The sequence below is a fragment of the Artemia sp. Qi Xiang Cuo genome, chromosome 6, assembly GCF_049724085.1.
Source record: "Artemia sp. Qi Xiang Cuo chromosome 6, ASM4972408v1, whole genome shotgun sequence".
Lineage (NCBI taxonomy): Eukaryota > Metazoa > Arthropoda > Branchiopoda > Anostraca > Artemiidae > Artemia > Artemia sp. Qi Xiang Cuo.
In genome coordinates, this window is record NC_142799.1 from 42,051,255 (window position 1) to 42,069,604 (window position 18,350).

The window sequence follows — 18,350 nt, forward strand, 5'->3', positions numbered from 1 at the left end:
AAGCGTCATAACAATAAGAATACACTCAAGCTATAAGCAAGAATAATAATATAATAACTGAAATTATCAATAACTATTTATAGATTGAATTAAACTTTAAATTCAACCACCAAACGTAGGAAGCTCCCGAAGGAATGACAGCCGCGTGCCACAACTGGAAGTTAATTCCATTCTTTTGAAGATGCCACCAAAGGGTTGAAATTAGACTAATGGTTCATTTGCACATTGCGGAAATCTGTCCGGATTTAGCAATCTGTGAGATTCCGTCCGTTTTCGTGCTTGAAAAACTCTCTAGCTTTCCGCAACGATTTCGTCAAATCAGGACGGACTCTTGGCAAGGTTTTTAAATGAATAAAACCATGACTATGGATCATCAAAATCTTTTTTGTTTCATACTGAATTTCTTTCTCTTTTTGTCTTCTGTGCCTCCTTCGCAACACAAGGACTAAAGCGGGAGTTAAGTTAGCCAATATCTTCTTTTATAACTTAATCTTCATCCCCGCTGATGCATTTATGCATTAAAACTTTCTATTAAAATTATGCATTAAAACTTTGCCTTAAAACATAGCGTTTTCTGAGCCATCGTTCGAAAAGATACGGACGGATTTCCGCATGCATTTCCGCAATGTGTAAAGGAACCTTAAAGGCACGGCGTGCTAGGGAATCTAATGCTGTCGGAACATTGAAGGTATAAGGAGAACTGCCAGATATAAAATAGGAAACTGGAAGACAATTGAAAGTTTCCCACACAACCGTGCAAAAGTAAATGAAGAATGTGCAAGGAGGTAAAACTAAGTTGAAATTTAAGAGAGGTTTATTAGCAAATCGATTTGCAAACTTTATATTCTACGAACAGAAATTACTTATCATCTAATAAATGAAAACCAACCCGAATAGGTTTTAAATGAATAATCAAGTCTGACTTAAAAGGCACAGAAATCACCACGAACAGGAGTAGGATTAGCGCCCCCCTAAGCCTTCAAAAGTCTAACCCGTTCCTTACACTTTACTGAAACAATTTTAGTGTCAAACAGTACGCTTTTTTGTCACAACATCAACAGCAAGCCCAACAAAGAAAGGCTTAGAAAGAAGAGCGATGCTACCTGTCCCCTTCTGTACCTCTCAATCCCTCTAAACGGCTTTAAAATTATTTGAATTTCACTGAAACAAAATGTATAATGAATAACGTAGTTTTCATGTGTTTGAGCATCAATAAAAAAAAAAAAAAAAAAAATAAAGAAAAAAAAAATCGTCATTATGACCAAAAGCACGAAAAAAAACTAATGAAAATAGATTGATTGTTTTACATATAATGGTCTTCATTCCTGCAAGTCCCAGGAATGTTGGTGTTTAATGTTAAAAAAAATGATAAAATATGTTTAGGTTTCATTAAAGCGCAAATGATGTTCTGGGCCTAAGAAAGGTTGAATGGCGTTAACCCAATTCCTGTTTAAGGTGATTTCAAGTTTAACACGGCCGTTTGACAAACTTAACACGAACTACTGCTCGTTTTGGGGTTTCATTTATTCACTGATAGTAATTTCTGCTCGTTTTAAGCTTGAATTCATGTATAACTATATTTATGCTCGTCTTTTCTTGGATATAGCTCCTTAGTCTACTTGAAAAACCTAGTTTTAGGATTTTTTTTTTAACTGATTTCTGTTTTACCTGACGTTGTTTGTCTTATTAATCAATAAAAATAATATTTCTAGTTTTTTGTTTTCGGTATCCGCTACAAAAGCTATGCATAAGCGACGGACAACATGGATAATCTACGACCCTTTCCGCAGGGATTGAGGGGTCGGGTTATAGCAGCCCTGGAGGCGTATTTGTTGAGCATTTATACTATTTTGAATAAAATGGCTATATCTAAACTGTAAATGGATGTCTTGGAGAGGGAGCGGGTAGTAAAAAAGGGTACAGAAAAGGGTATCACTCTCACTACCCTCCAAACACTTTCAATTCTTAATAAAAGCACACGAACTTCCAATTTCTAGTCGATTGAACCACCTCCGAAGTTTTAGGACCATTTCTTCCATGCGAAGTGGTCTGGTGAAAAGAAAAAATAATCCATGAAAGTCAATTCACTCTTTACTTAGGCAGCGCTGCTGCGTTGTCTATGATCATTTGAGCAAAATATTAAATGTAAAAAAAAAGACAGAATAATGCTAAAAAACGAAAAATAAATATGAATTCAAAAGTTTGTTATAGCATAAGGGCTTACCTGTAATTTTTACTGAAATCGAAGGGCTGATGGCACTTCTTTCCCTGTTACTTATTATGTTTAATGCTGAACAATGATATTCTCCCTGAAAAAGTTAAATAAGCCATGTAATATGATGCTATATATCCTATTTTTGTCCCTCTTGTGCAACAATTAGTCTGGACCTTGGAAATGGATACATTTAAGTAGATGCAACTTAGAAGATTAAAATCACGATAGCAGAAGAACTTTACAGTAGCCATTCAATAGCCATTTTCATAACCTCATTTATTATTTGTTATAAAGCATTTGCCCGTAAGTAAAGGATCAAACAGTTCGTGGTAACGAACTGTAAGTTAGAAGCGAACCGGCTCAATGGTAACCGATAGTCTAGAAAATGGAATTTTGATACCAATAGATACATCAAAAGAATCATATTTAAATTCTGATTTTAAATATATAAGTTTCATCAAGTTCAGTTGTACCTATCAAAAGTTACGCGCCTGAGAAAATTTGGTTGATTTTCGAGAAAAGGGGGAAAGACCCCCTAAAAGTTATAGAAACTTAATGAAAATCACACCATCATATGCAGTGCGTCAGAGAACCCTACTGTAGAGGTTTCAAGCTCCTATCTGCTGAAAAGTGTAGTTTTCCATTTTTTGCCGGAAGAAACATCATGGGTACGTATTTATTTGTTTGTTTTTTTCTTTTTCCCAAGGGTAATCGTATCGACCATGTGGTCCTAGAAAATCGGGTGAGGGCTCATTCGAACGGAAATTAAAAGTTCTAGTGCCCTTTTTAAGTGACCAAAAAAATTGGAAGGCAACTAGGCCCCCTCCCACGCTCATTTTTTCCCAAAGTCACCCAATCAAAATTTTGAGATAACCATTTTGTTCAAAATAGTCGAAAGTCTAATACATATGTCTTTGACGATGACTTAATCCCCCCACAGTTCCCAGGGGAAGGGCTGCAAGTTATGAACTTTGCCCATTGCTTACATATTGTATTGGTTATTGGGAAGTATACAGACATTTTCAGGAAGAATTTTTTTCGGGTAGGGGGGGGGCTGAAAGAGGGGGTTAATCGGGAGAATCTTTTCGTGGAGGATGCTTCCTTGGGGGAAGGGACATTTCTATGAAGGGGGCGCCGGATTTCCAAGCATTATTTAAAATACAATCAGAAATTAAATATAAAAAAACAAGTTTTTTCAACTGAAAGTAAGAAGCAACATTAGAACTTAAAATGAACAGAAATTATTGCGTATATGAGGTGGTTCTCTTCCAAGTCAATACCTCGCTCTTTACGCTATAGTTTTTTTAGTGCTTTCAAAAGAGCTATCTATTCTAATTAACGGCCTTTGTGATTAAGGGGTCATTTTTAAAGAATTGGAACAAAATTTGAACTTTAGCTTAAAGAGCAAGGTATTGACTAGGGGACAAACCCTCTAATAAACGTATTAAAAATATACGAATATAGAAGTTCGTTACTTAAGTTAATTCGTAAGTTACGTATATTTATTACCAATAAAAACGTTCGTAAATAAAATTCAACAACTTTCGTGAAAGCTATTTAACCAAATAAAAGTAAAATTAATATACAAATTTCGTTTTAATTATTCATGCACGTTGAGCCAAAATCAGAACCTTCATTAATTCAAAAACGTTCACAAATGAAATAAAAAAAACTAGTTTTTTTAACTGAAAGTAAGGAGCGACATTAAAACTTAAAACGAACAGAAATTGTTCCGTATATGGAAGGGGCTTTCCCCTCCTCAACGCCTCGCTCTTTACGCTAAAGTTTGACTCTGTCTCAAAACTTTATTTTTTAAAAGAATAAAAAACTTTAGCGTAAAGAGCGAGTCGTTGAGGAGGGGAAAGCCCCTTCCATATACGGTACAATTTCTGTTCGTTTTAAGTTTTAATGTCGCTCCTTACTTTCAGTTTAAAAAACTTGTTTTTTTATTTAATTTCGATAAAGGATTACTGGTCATTTGATTTGGAACGGGGGTCAGTGGCACGACTCTGTAAGATCAGTTAGAGTCGACCCAGCTCTAAATGGGTACTTAGAGAAATCTGGGGAAAGGTAAACAGGAAGGGTGTGCGAAAGCACAGTGTGGCTACCCACTCCTATTGCACTTCCTGGATGAAGGGCCATAAAACAGTGATCAGCACCGCTGGTAGGGATTGTAATATCCAGTATCGTATTCTCTTTTTTATATCGATTCGTTTGCGAATAAGCAGTGGCGGATTCAATTTTTTTTTCTTAAGGGGGGTGATCGCTCGCTAAAATTTTGAATCATTTTTTTTATCTGCTCGAGTTTCAAGTTTCATATATAAATCAAACTGCGCTTAAGCCAAGGGGGCATAAAGTGGGGTAATACTTGAATTTTCGACCTTTTAATGCGTTTTGGAAAAATATTTCGATTGAGGGGGCGGGGGAGACTGCAAAGATTTCTTTCTTATTATATCTCGTTGATATTCCACTTGTGAATAATATAGCAAAGAAAGCAATTTTTATTAAAACTCTGGAAAACAAAATAAAAAAATAAGAATGCATACTATTAGAATAAAAGTTTAATTATAGAACAGGTTTTAAGGTTGTAAGATTTGAATAGTCATTAAATAATAGATAAGTTCACTTTTTTTCTTCTTTTTTTACGGTTAATACTTGAGACTAAAGTTCTCTTTCAGGTGTAAATAAAAATGATATTCCTCAGTGTACCCATTTTCGATACATGCAATGCTACCAATTCTATACCAAGAAGAAAATGAACTTTATTTTCTTGTTTTTTTTCTTTTTTAAGCATGGCCAGTTATCAGGAAAGGCATATGTAATTTATAGCCTAACAGATCCAAGGTGTTGCCTAGCAGTTAATTCTCATTAATTCAGGGTATTTTGTTATCTTCGTAATAGAGAAAATAGGATGAAAAAGTGTGAGAATATCCACCTGGTGCTTGACTACATGCTGCTTAAGAAAAGAATAAGAGGAGGGACAAAATTTTGATTCAATTGGCCCTCAGGTTGTTTTTTATATGTATTCTTCTCATTATTTTAATTAGAGACTTAAAAGTAAAAAAAGAAATATTAAGGATAAAAATAGTAACAATTTAACTTGAAAATGTAACAAATATTGCCAAAAATAAACGTTTAGATAATTTTAATTGGCGTCTTAGAAAACACAGAGATTCACTGTTTTTATACAGTTAACAATTTAACTGTCTCATCACATTAACTGATTCAACAATTTAATTTTCTTCTTTGAGTAAATTGAGAACATCTCTAAAAAATTAGCTGAAAATGGCAATAATATTAAACCTGGTGATAAAATAATAAATACAGAAAGCCAATTGTTTAAAAGAATACAAAGCCTGTCATCTATTCTTTTATCTTTGCCTCAAAAGGGCATTTTCAACGGTCAGAAATTGTACCGCAACCCTCTGGCATTATCAGAGTTAGACTGAGGAGCTAGCAAAAAAAACATGGGTACAAGCCAGATACACAAGTATCAAAAATAGACTCAGAGGCTAAGTAGGCAGACATATGGGGTAGTGATTAATATATTTGCAAAGAGTATTGAATGAGGAATTGCATTGCATTTCTGTTTTGTTACTAGAGTGTTGAGTTCAAATTAAATATTTTTTAAAATGTAATTTTTTCAGCCGATAGTAAGAAAAAATGGGGGGGGGGGCTGTCTCAAAGTTTTCGCTAAACACTCCTTATTAAAATTCAACGGTTCTTGTGTTTGAGCAGTCTTTCTTAAAGAATTACGACAAAAAGTCAATAGCGTAAAGAGAGAGGGCCGACGAAGGGGCAGCACCTATCTTCCGCATATATGGATTAATGTCTGTCAGTTTTAAGTTTTATTGCTGTTCCTTGCTTTCAGTCGAAAAAAAACAAACTTGTTTTTAAGTGTATGTTTCATTTAAGTGTTTAATGATGATGGCTGATGCAAGTTCATTATATTTATGCTTTTTATGATGATCACCGAGGTAAGTTTATTATATTTGTGCTCTTTTTGTGTTCGTGGTCGTATTTTTGGCTTTAATACACTTATCTATCTATTTATCTATCTATTGATCAGGAAAGGAGTCAAATAACTACCCGTACGCCTTCAGGAAAATGGGTGACTCGTCTATTTAACTCAAAGGAGAACTTATAACAATCAAGCCTCTGTAATAATTGAGCACCAGGGGCGCAGTTAAAATTCTGTTTTGGAGACAACTCAGTTCGGTTTTGGATTAGGCCTACCTTCAACCTGAAAAGATAAGATCCCTTCATGTCCCCTGTTCAAGATATGCATATTTATAGATACTGTTTATGTTTTTATGGAGTATTCCAGAGCTTTAAGAGCCCAATTCAGCTTCGTGTTGCACACCTTTCAGTGCGGACATCAATAGACAGAATATTTTATTTTAAATTACGTCCATTTTGTAAGTTTATTCGTTTATAACGAAAAAAAATAAAGAAAATAACGGAAAGGAATTATATCGAATAAAAATCACTCTAAAAACAAGTATCTATTTGTCTTTCACACTAAAAACAACTATTTTCATCTGATTTTTTTATACGCCCGTTTATGGACTGATCAGTCTATGGGATGGTTTTAGCAAATTCCTTGATTATATTTGCTTCACATTGGTAATACCTCAAGGTGGTTCTAAATCCTTGACAGATCAATTTAAGGTCTGCAGTTTCAGCAAAATACAAGAAGGAAATGTTTATTTTTGCTCTTTGTTTCCATGAAAAAAAAGAAGTTCCATTTAAGTCAAGTGAGACCTCATGATAAGGAATTTTCCATCACGGGTCAACAGAAGCGTTTTAATTGGACTACTATTTGTTCGATGGTTTCTAAACAGGATGGCAATTATTTCTAAATAAAGATGGTTTCTAATGGCAATAATTGCTATTAAGATTCTTTTAGGCAGAAAATTGATCTTGAACAGAAATAAATAACACAAAACTTTAAGCTCCACATGGTATTTTGGAAACAGCCCTACGTTAATTCTAGAAGTTTGTCTTTCTTTTGTCTTTTGTTTTGCCTTTCGGAACATATAGCAAAGTTTGCAATGTGGCTAATTTCAAATTTCACTTTAAAGCATATCCTTCAGCAAAGGAGAAAAAAACATATATGCATGCAGATAGGGTATTTATGTTTTATTTCGTAGTCCAAATTTATATCCTTTTATACTAGCTGCATAATTTATATATAAATTGAGTAGATAAAACAAAATTTTCATATACAATAAAAACATATAGAGTCTGAGAATTTCTATGGACGGCATGAGCCAGGGGCAGATCTAGGGGGGGCTAGATGGGGCTAGCGCTCCGGGCGGGATGCCCTAGGGCAGCCAAACAAGCTTAAATTGTGATATTTTTGGGCAAAAATTGTAATATTTACAGTATTGATGGTAGGGCTAGGGGCGGCAAAGGCTACATTTGCCCCTCCCCCACTGAGGAAAAACCTAACTCTGACTCTAGGATAAACAGCTAAACTACTCATGCTAGAAAAGCTGTGAAATCTTTGTAAACTAATTTTGAAACCAAGGGCACCACTGTAGGCAAAAAAAAATCACCCAGAAATATGGAATTTTTTTTCGTAGAAATCATCTTGGAATCAAGTGATGCGAGGGTCGTATTGCAAATGCCAAAGGCTCTAAAACCACCCAGGCAAAGTGAGTGGCTATTTTTGAGGATCTAATGCCTGAGGAGGTCTATAGCAACACGTATAAGGACGACCAGAGCTGCTGACCGTACCAAGTCAGAGAAGCAGAGCAGAAACTAGAAAGAGCCGGTAAAGCCATCTCTCTTGCTAGTATATAATATAGCCTTTCGATGCATGTTTTGTTCTATGTGTCTCTTTACAATGAATAAATCTGAATAAATAACTAAACTGCTCAAGCTAGAAACGTGAAACTTTTGCGAAGCCAACTTGGAACCATGGGTACTGCTCTGTCTGTATGAATATACAAAATTATCACAAAAAATAATTACTGAGAAAATAGCATCATTGAAAGATCCGATCAAGGTGCTAATCCGAGCGAGCGAAGTAAAAGGTTTTAAGGCTTAAGCTGCTGATTATACTAAGCAGAGGGAAACCAACAAAAGCCCACAAAGTAGAGTTTACGCTAGTATTATATAAACACAAAATGAAATAGATTTTTCTAAGGAGGATTAGGTAGAAAAACCTAAAAAATGTATTAAGAGATACATAATAAAAGAGAAATTGAAGTGCAGTCACAAAACAAAAAAAGATATAAAAAAGAATAAAAATGTTCAAAGTTACCTGATATTCGTATGATATGCTTGAAAGTACTAAGAATCTCCCTTCTCCGCGATGAATCATGCCATCTTCAGTCTTTTGAAACCATTTAAACAGAGGAGTGGGCTTTGCGTCAGCTTGACATTCTAGACGAGTGGAGCCGCCGACAGGAACAACAAGGTTCCCATCATTAGCACCAAAAACTAACACCTCAGATGGTGGGTCTAAAAGAGTTTACTATAAGCATTTTCATTATAAGTATATGCTATAGCAGTTTCTCTCATCGTATAGTCCCTTAGACGGTTATTAATGCAACCCAGCAAACAAGCCCAAATGATCCTTAACTTTAGAAATAAATCAAGCTTTAAACCTTTAAATCTATCCATTTATATGTAGTAGCAGAAAAAATCATATTATTACCTTTTGTTAAATTTCTAAGTGATTGTCATCTTTAGACGAGAAATCAATTAACCTAGAATAGCTTATTATCTTACTTTGTATAATTGGTAAGTGTTCGTAATACCCAGTCAATAACGTAAAGTGATACTACGGGTAACTGAAGTGACTATTTTTTAGAAGTTTTTTACTCGACAGAAGGGAGCAAAGAAATTTTCTTTAGTCATCAAAAATAGTATACGTTACGGTTTTTCCAGTTTTTATATTAGTTTAGATATTAGTTAGATATATTAAGTTACTTAATCATACATGTCCCTTCGTCATTGGAAATGGATCAAACACAACATTTCGGTTTTGATTGTATTCAAAATAAATTATAATTTTTGTACTTTCCTTGTTTCTTCTGTTTTCTTTTTTTGGAACTAATAAGATAAAATTTTTTATCCCTTCAAAAACACATTTTACTTTGTAAGACCATAAAAGATTTCCAGACACACTTATGTACCTTAATTCAGAAAGTAGTCTTCCAAAAGCACCATCACATTCTAAAAAAGTATTACCTATACTATAGTCTGTGTATTTTTTGTGTGTTAAAAGTGCCCTCTTTTTTGTGTGGGCCTAGCAGTAGTTTTATATTGCTTTTTTCTCTTCTTATACTAATAAAAAATGCCCTCAAAAGATTCCAGCTTTTATGCCAGACCCAAGGCTAAATTCGTAGAATTATTCAAATATTGAGAGTTGTGATCTTACTGCTCAGTGTTTACGGCTCAAAACTACTGCTTACTGAGGGAAGTGATTCTAGTAACTATTTTGCAACCAAAAATATCATTTTTCGTATGCTTAGACGGTATGCCAATTTTCAAAGACTATTATTATTATTATCCTTGCGGTTAAAGTTGCTTATTCTCGTACATAAAAAAAAAAAAAATATATAGATTTAGAAATAAAGAAATAAATTTACGATCAAGTTACCATCAAGTATTTAAATTGGAAATTCTTGAATATAATTAACGATAATAGTTATTTTTTTCTTGTCCACAATACGAAATGGAAAACTGAGAAATAGCAAAAAAATAAAAAAGAAACTAACAACTGAAAGGACAAAAAAGGGGGAAAATGCTCGCTTTGCTACGAAGAATCTGCAATACTACCGAAGGGGAATCTCTAACACCTTCAAAGCAGGCACGTAAAATGGGGGGGAATCGAGTTGATAGGACTGTAATGGCTTCGCTCCTCCTCAAATTCTTTTGCCCTTTCTCTAGATTCTGGAAAATTCACTTTTGGAATTTTCATTAAAAAATACTTTTTTTATACTGTCACATAAGAAATAAAAGATACACCATATTGCCCCCACTTTGTATTTAAAAAAATTCATTCTTCCCTGAATTTTTCTTCCCTGAATTTTCATGAACTAACACTGCTGCACGTGACATCAATTCCTCCCCTTTCAGAAACGATTCAATGTAACTGATTGTCAGAGTCTTCCTTCTTGAAATGGGTTTCCATTCTACTTTCTCGAAATAACTACCATTTACCAAAGCTATCTAGTTTGTTTTTTTTTTTGTTTTTTTTTTTAAACAAATAGTCAACAGATATATTCAGCCTAAAGTTTGAAATAAGAAAAAAACAGCAGTCTACTTTTATAATGTCTGGTACTGCGAATTAAGGTCTTAAATTGAGGAAGGCAAATAAAGATTATGTTCCAATGAAAATAAAAATTAAATTCGTTGTAGAATAAAACCAATTCAGATAAAAATTAGACCTGCAGGCACACAGTTTATTTCTAAATGAAAGGATTCAGCAGGATTAATTTCATCCAATAGTAAAAACCAAGATCTGCCGCATATATCTTACACCCTATCATCTCTAGGGAGCATTAGACTGATGTTCCCAATCTCAGTAATTATCCGCCCTATCCATGAAGGCAGGAATTATTTTCAAACGTTATTTGTAATATTCACTGGCAAGCAATTAAAACTGAGAAAAGAAGAAGCAAATCCTCAAATGAGGAATCTGACCACGCTGGGGACGGTTTTTCAGCCTGGAATTCAAAGAAGGGGTGTGCATTTAGATGGTTAATTCCTCTTTCAGTAATGAAAAAGATGTTAGAACTCACCAGAAAGAGTTTTACAGCATATGTTTTTAAGTGTTTTTTTTTTGGCTTTATACTTAAATGGCATTTACTGAACTGTACATATGAGAAATATTTTAAGGTTATCAAAAGCCAAGAACTAAAAGTATTTTTATTTTCAAATCGAAAAAACTTTCTTTGGAACCATATACGAGTAAACCACATAACTTTCTTGGAACCATATAAACAAGTATGTGTCCAATAAAAGAGTCATGCTTACTCCCGCCATTTACCCGTGCCGTAGCCATTTAAACATTTGCCTCTCAATTACTTGGACTATCTGTTTTGGCTTTTCTCTTTCTACAATTAGCCATGTCTTGATGCAACCTACTTCAAAATACTTGATAACTTCAATTCAAAATCAACGGACTCGTAGCTTATAACTCTTTCTTGCAAAATGAGGAATATGTTTGATTTTGAAGTTTAAGCTCTTCAACATAAGAGTAAAACATAGAATAATTTTAATTTTCCAGAAGTTACTCTATTTATTGCTTTTTTTGCTTCAATGATTTATACATAGGGGAGGGGGGGGGGGATGAACCAGAATAAAAAAGAAATTAAAACGATAAAAATGATTGCATCCTATGAAAGGTTGTTTTTTTCATTGGAGGCGATTCTAACCAGGAATGTAATTTCACAAGAACCTGGAGGGTCCAGGCGAATTTTGTGGGTTGAAATCATTTAATTGCTTGTTTGAAGGTCTTTTTTTTTTCAAAACAAAAATTTACTTAATTCAAAGAAACCAAAAATCAAAGGTAATGCTTAATAGTTCATGGGTGCTTAAACTAACATATATTTGGGTTCTGTTGCATGGATTTTACATTATAAATCACTAACAAAACAAGATAGATATATATATTAAGCAGCTCTGGCAAATTTTTTTACTACTTCAATGATTGTTATACTAGATTTTTCTTGAGATATGCCTTTTAAGTTAAGTAGTATATTGCTACCCAAGCCAAATTCGTTAGAAATGTTTTTCAGAATATCTGGAAAAAAGCGAAAATGCCTGAAAGCATAGTTGGAACTGGAAATTTCAATTTCAAGATGCATAAAATCTTGGATTTATATGAATGGAAGAGCTGTCTAGTTGAGGTTCTTTCCTGAAATCATGCCCTTTTTCATTTTTCCTTAATTAAAGAAACAATGTAGCTTAACCCTTATTTATTTTGTACCATAAGGCAAGCGTGTTCAATTGTTTAATTTTTACTTTGAGAAAAAACATAATATTGTTTTTTATTATATAATTTACTGAATTTTCTAATTTCAAATATGTTCACCAAACGTGTATAAAAAATTCACCTCTGGTTCACGGTGCAAACATATGAGTCATCGGCCTGAGCAAAGTGACAGTACTGAGGTTGGGTTTCTATAAGAGGGATTCCAGGGGTTAATTTCTTCGTCTGTTTGACTAGACCCAAAATCTATGTGAGAGGAATTAAACTTATGTGAAAACTCAAAATGTTAACATGTTGTGCAGAATAATAATATATTTTTCGAAACGAGAAATCTTCTCTATTAACTTTATCCTTAGACATTATCCTTGAAAACCCATTTCCCCTAGGAAAGGAGATTTTAAAAAAAAATCATGAATATTGAATTCTCAGAACTGCAACCCCTAAATATTTTAACATACAGAGCATCATTTGCGCTTAACTGAAAACTGAGCAAGAAATTTTAAAGAACGAACCTCGGTGACATCACTTTTGCCCTAGCCGCTCTGTAAAGTCTGCCCAAGTTGCTCTTGAAAGAAAGAATAAGCTCATTACAAATATCACACACAGAAAAAGCCCTTCAGCTTTTTTTTTCTTATTGGATCTAGTAAAGAACGAACCACAGCATATCAGGCAGTGGGGCCTCTCAAATAAGACTCATACCCTGTTTAAAGATACTTGTGTTACATTCATTTATATATGAAGATGAGTTTTTGTCAAAGACTGCATTTTATTTTTGATATTATGTTTGTTACTTACGAAAGACACCTGGTATAGCAAGTTCATTTCAAATGAGCCCTTAGATATTTCTCTACCATGTATAATGGGATCTTCCTGGGAGGGTGTTAAGAGGGGAGCTTAAAATAGATTGGGATGGAGGAGGAGCTTGAGTAGCTGTGTTGGCCTCAGGTGGCATGGTGCTGTATTGAATTTTTATTAGGAGTAGTTTCAGCACCACGCTAGCGGCGAAGAATAAATAAAAGGAAAGAAAAGGAGACTCATTACTGCTTCCCATGCGAAAAAGTGATTTTCCTTAATGCTCAAGATGGGGGACTGTTGCTCTCGTAAATGGGGTTTTCGACTATGATGATTTTAATGGTGCAGTTTTTACTTTGACTCGACACAATAGTATGGGGTTTCAACTTATTTGTTAAAGTTTCCAAAAATTTGTTTTTACAACGAACTTTAACGGTTAAGATTTACAGAAATCACAGTTATCATTCCTCAATCAGCTCCAAAAGGGCGACTCTTCCTCAGTTGACAAATTTTTTTAACGTGTTCTTTATTAAGTTACCTCTAATGTGGTTACGTAAAGTATTTCCGTTAATATTGCTTATGACCTTAATGATGCCTTGATGATTTTAAAATACCAATATTTAAGCAAAAACCTAAAATCAAACATTATTTCGTACAGGGGCTGAATAAAGTTATGAATTTATAATCCCACTAACAAATTCCATAAAAATATAGATTTCCAGTGACCTTCGAAGTTTGAGTCCTTGCATACTTAAATTCATCTAAGTACTCACATTTAACATCTACTGTAGATTCAACCAGTTCTGACGAGCCTATAGCATTCCTAGCTTCGCAAGTGTATGACCCAGCATGATTTCTATCAATAGGGTCAAATTCAAGGTTTTCCTGAAGTCCAAGGATCTCAAGGCTTCCAACTTTTCGCCATATGATAGTAGCAGGAGGGTTTGCATCAGCTTCACACAAGATTGACGCGCTATCAACACCCTCTTCTAAGTCTGCTGGTAGAGACGTGCGAAGGGATACTACAGGGGCATCTATAAAATTGAAAGTGAAAAAATATTGGACAAGATTGTTTCTTTCCTTTTTTGTGCATTTGCTTAAATTGAAGTTCTATACTATAAAAAATTGAAGCTATATTTAACTATATTTAGCTAGATTGTCGTAAAATATAGCCAACCAAAGGGCCCAATCGCTGACTCAACTTGTTGCTAACTAAAATTTAAGATATCCGCCAAACGAGTTTATACCACTAAAATAAAATAATTCATCGTTAAAGATGAATGACTTAACTAATTTGTTTATTTATTTATAACCCACTCATACAAAAAAACATAAATAAATTGACATCTCATTATGCGACTGAATTTGCGTTAGTATAATGTTAGTGAAAATTTCTAAGTAGGAAAAAAAGTATTGAGACTTCAAATCGCCACCTTATTTTTGAGTGACGAAAATTGACCTTCAACTCTTAACTATAGAAATAACACACTAGCTCTCTGGTGTTTCTTCGGCTTTTGCCAAGCTCCTTTCATGCAGGCTCAAAATTGAGAAACTACTGTATAGCAAGAATATCGTTAAAGCCTTGGCAAAGGCGGTTTCTATTTGTAGAACGACAAACCAACCTATAAACTTATGTGGGTTATTGACTAGATACATTAAATTGGATTTTTGTAGTTGCATATTAAAGCCCGAGATGGAGCTTCTAATATATAAAGAAAAAAAGATAATAAAACAGTTTCAAATTTGAAACTGACAAGCTATTGAAACTGACAAGCCCAACTAGTTAAACTTGAATTAAAATTACCATACAAAAGCTGGAATCCTGGTACTTATTTAGTGATGCAGCCAGGGTGGAGAGGGGCGATTGTGGCAAGGCCATATCCAGGGGGGTTAAGGGGTTTGAACCCCCCCCCCCCAAAAAAAAAAAATTGTCTGACTCGTAAAAACGTAACAAAAATAGACATAAACCAATTTTGTATGCGTTTTTGAGATTTTGTGTAAGCCCCCCCCCCAAAAAAAGGCAATAAAACCTCCTCCGAAAAAAAAAATCCTGGATACGGCCATGAATTGTGGGGTAATGTTTCGTCATCCAGATATTGAAACACCTAAACATATGTACACTATTTTCCATATTGGTGTTGCCATATAAAAATATTTTCTTCCTCTCCCCTTATTTTCCAACCCCTTTCTAAATGCATTTAAGGCTGCTATCCTTTACGGTTGTCTGACAAACTAGTTTTTAGGAAAATAAAATTAATATTTTTACTTTAACCGAAGGACCACAAACTATGTTTTCTTTAATACATTGCTCCCAGAACTTCTAAGCCTGTGCTAAGTCTGTTTATCTCCAATTGAATTTGATACTTTTTCATAGTTAATAGTTCATCCAACAAGTCACTAGAGAGGTATACTTTCTATCCCACTTTCTGCAGTACTGCGTTTTAAAAACTGTCTGGAGCTCCACTTCCTTTCTTAATTGGTTGAAAATTTGGAACATGAAGTAAAAGAAAAGGATATTAAAGAGCGGGAGACAACAATTTTAAACGTGAGATGACTTTTACCAAAGACAGCAGAATAAGATTATATGGACTCTCGTTTTAAATTAGCTCCAGTAATAAACTTGATGCTGCTATAAAGAAATATAAAGCCCTTTACAATGACTTTCATGAAATGACACATTTTACCGAAAGAGATAACTGTTCCAAGGCTTACAAGGTTTACAATTTCCATCAAAATTATCCATCAGGTCCTAAGTTAAGACAATATACCAGTTAATGCTTCAAAGAGCCACTATTTAAAAATCGAGTTAGAGGACACACTCTCATGCTTAAAAAAAACTAATCAAAGCCCCTTAGTCTGTTACCAATTAATTTGCTTCGTTTGCTCATTTATACTATTTTAAAAAAAGCCAGATTTTTTTTTGCAATAACGATGCATTTTTCTTGCCTTTTTTTGTGTTGAAATAACTTGACACATTTACGGCTAAAAACCCTGTTTTTTAGATACCTCTTAAAGGGGGCGTGAATAAAATTCCTTAGTGGATACTGTCTGAAATGACCTATGCAGGAGCATTGAACAGGGTAAGCGGAGGAAAAGTCAAAGCGCAGTTACCATTCATTTTAGTTGGGACTAACAAAGATACCAAATTTATAACTGTTGTATTAGATACAGCTGCTGAAAATCCAAGTTCTGATGCTAAGAAAGCTTCAGTTGGTAATAAAGACTCCTACAATTATCCCGAGCCTTTGAGCTGTCTCTCGATCCTAAATTAAAGACACGAGAATATCCGATAGTCATAAAATAAAATCACCAGAAGAAAATTAGATGCAAGCCTTTTTTCTAGGATCCTAATGACTCCTTGGTTGTCTTACGGAGGATTATTGGAGCATTTCCATTTCTTCTACCCATTGATATTTAAATATGAGATGTTTCATACGACCCATAGTAGCTTATAGACATTTGGAAAGTGCTTTTTTTTCTTAAAAAAATATTTTACTGCTTATAAAGGGTAGGAGATATAAATTTGTTTCTCCTGCCACACAAAAAAGACATAGATATTAGGTCTTCGACTATTATGAACAAAATGGTTATCTCAAAGTTTTTATCGGACAACTTTGGAGAAAAAGGGGCATTGGGCGGGGGCTAGCTGCCCTCCAATACTTTTGGTCACTTAAAAATGGCACTGGAGCTTTCGATTTCCGATCAAAAGGGCCCTCTCTCCATCTTCTAGGATCACTGGTTCAATACGATCATCCCTGGGAAAAAAAAATAATAAAGACGCATCCGTGATCTTTCTTCTGGCAAAAATGCAAAATTCCATATTTTTGTATATAGGAGCTTGAATCCTCTACAAAAGGGTTCTCTGGTACGCTGAATCTGATAGTGTGATTTTCACTAAGATCACTTGGTTTTTGGGGGGTGCTCCCCCTTTTTTCCAAATTGAGCAAATTTTCTCAGCCTCGTAGCTTTTGATGGGTAGTATTAGACTTTGTGAATTTTATATATTTTGAATAAGCATCAAAATTCAATTCTTTTGATATGTCAAAGAGTTTCGGTTACTATTAAGAGCTTCGGTTACTATTAAGCCGCATCGCTCTTTACTTATAATTCTTTACCACAAACTGTTTGACAATTGTGCTGGTGCATTTGTTTATAGCTTGCGCCTTTCAGATGTTAAAAAAAAACGGGTGTGACTCATATTTGCCTTAGGTATACAAACTACGAAATTCGTATTCTTTAACGGACGCAAATTGAGAAGACGCGGCAGATGATTTATTTGAATTATCATCTGTAGAACAAAACTATATGTCAAGGAGTTCTATCACTGTTTTACACTAAAGTATGAACGGCAAAGACCTACGATAAAAAAGCCCTCCTTAGGGCTTTTTCAGACTTATCTTCCATGCTTAAAGATACTGAATCTACACTGTACATGAAAGGGAGTCTGAAATGTATGGCTTTTACAATTAGTTTTTAATTTGTAGTGAAATTAAAGACGATGCCCCCTCCCTTTCATTTATTTAGTTTTTTGAAGAATTGAGCAATAAAACACCATGAGCAGAGCTTCCAACTTTTGAGCAAAAGAAAAACAGAAACAACAAAAAACCCAATTAAAAAAAATTGTGTACTCAAATACCTGAGATAAAAAAAATTAAACTTTTTGCAGATGTATATGAAATCCTGCTTTACCAAAATTTTACACGAAATGTCTATCAGAAGACTTTCCAAACATTATGATGTTTTACACTTTTTATATGTTTTCGGTCATTCAATAAGAAGGAAAAAAATAGCGTGTCCCCTCTTCCCTTCGGATACCCAAGACAGTGACAGATCCAGGGGGCGCGCGTCCCCCCTAACGTAGACTAAAGTAGTGTAATTTACTCAATTAACGAAAGTTTGTGTTAATTAAACTTGTTCCTAACGCAAATTATCGGGCCAACCTATTTTGCCCCCCCCCTAAGAAAAATCCTGGATCCGCCCCTGACCCAAGAGACAACTTTAATAACACAACCATAAACTTGTCTGGTTTAATTCACTACTTAATTGATGATGAAAGTACAAACCAAGTCTATTTTACTTCCCCATATAATCGGTTAAAAAAGAGCTGGTGTAACTTTTTGGAAGTTTAAAAAACAAAAACAGCTTAATCAAATAATTCTCCAATATTGCACAACGTAACAGGGCCAGAATTTTTATCTACAGACCCTGTTTTTTAGGCCTTATGACAAGAAGCAGATCGTTAATCAATCCGCTTGAACTAATCAAATACGGAAATAGAGATAATTGCCTCTTAGCAATATACAATGCTGGACTTCGCTCCCCTGGAGGGTGAATTTCCAATTAGTCTAGGGCAGGACTGTCCTCTAAATTAACCAGACCGTTCCAATTCTG

General features: G+C 34.4%; 1 protein-coding gene across 2 annotated transcripts in view; it reads right to left on the reverse strand.

Moving 5' to 3' along the window:
• LOC148951245 (kin of IRRE-like protein 3) overlaps nucleotides 1-18,350 on the reverse strand; it is a 114,343-nt gene that overhangs the window by 36,454 nt on the left and 59,539 nt on the right. For both annotated transcript variants that reach the window (XM_089090195.1, XM_089090194.1), the window contains exons 6-8: nucleotides 13,733-13,993; nucleotides 8,487-8,686; nucleotides 2,225-2,309 (exon numbers count right to left, since the gene is read on the reverse strand). In XM_089090195.1, the coding sequence (XP_088946321.1) occupies nucleotides 2,225-2,309; nucleotides 8,487-8,686; nucleotides 13,733-13,993 (546 nt within the window). The remainder of the gene's footprint in view (nucleotides 1-2,224; nucleotides 2,310-8,486; nucleotides 8,687-13,732; nucleotides 13,994-18,350) is intronic.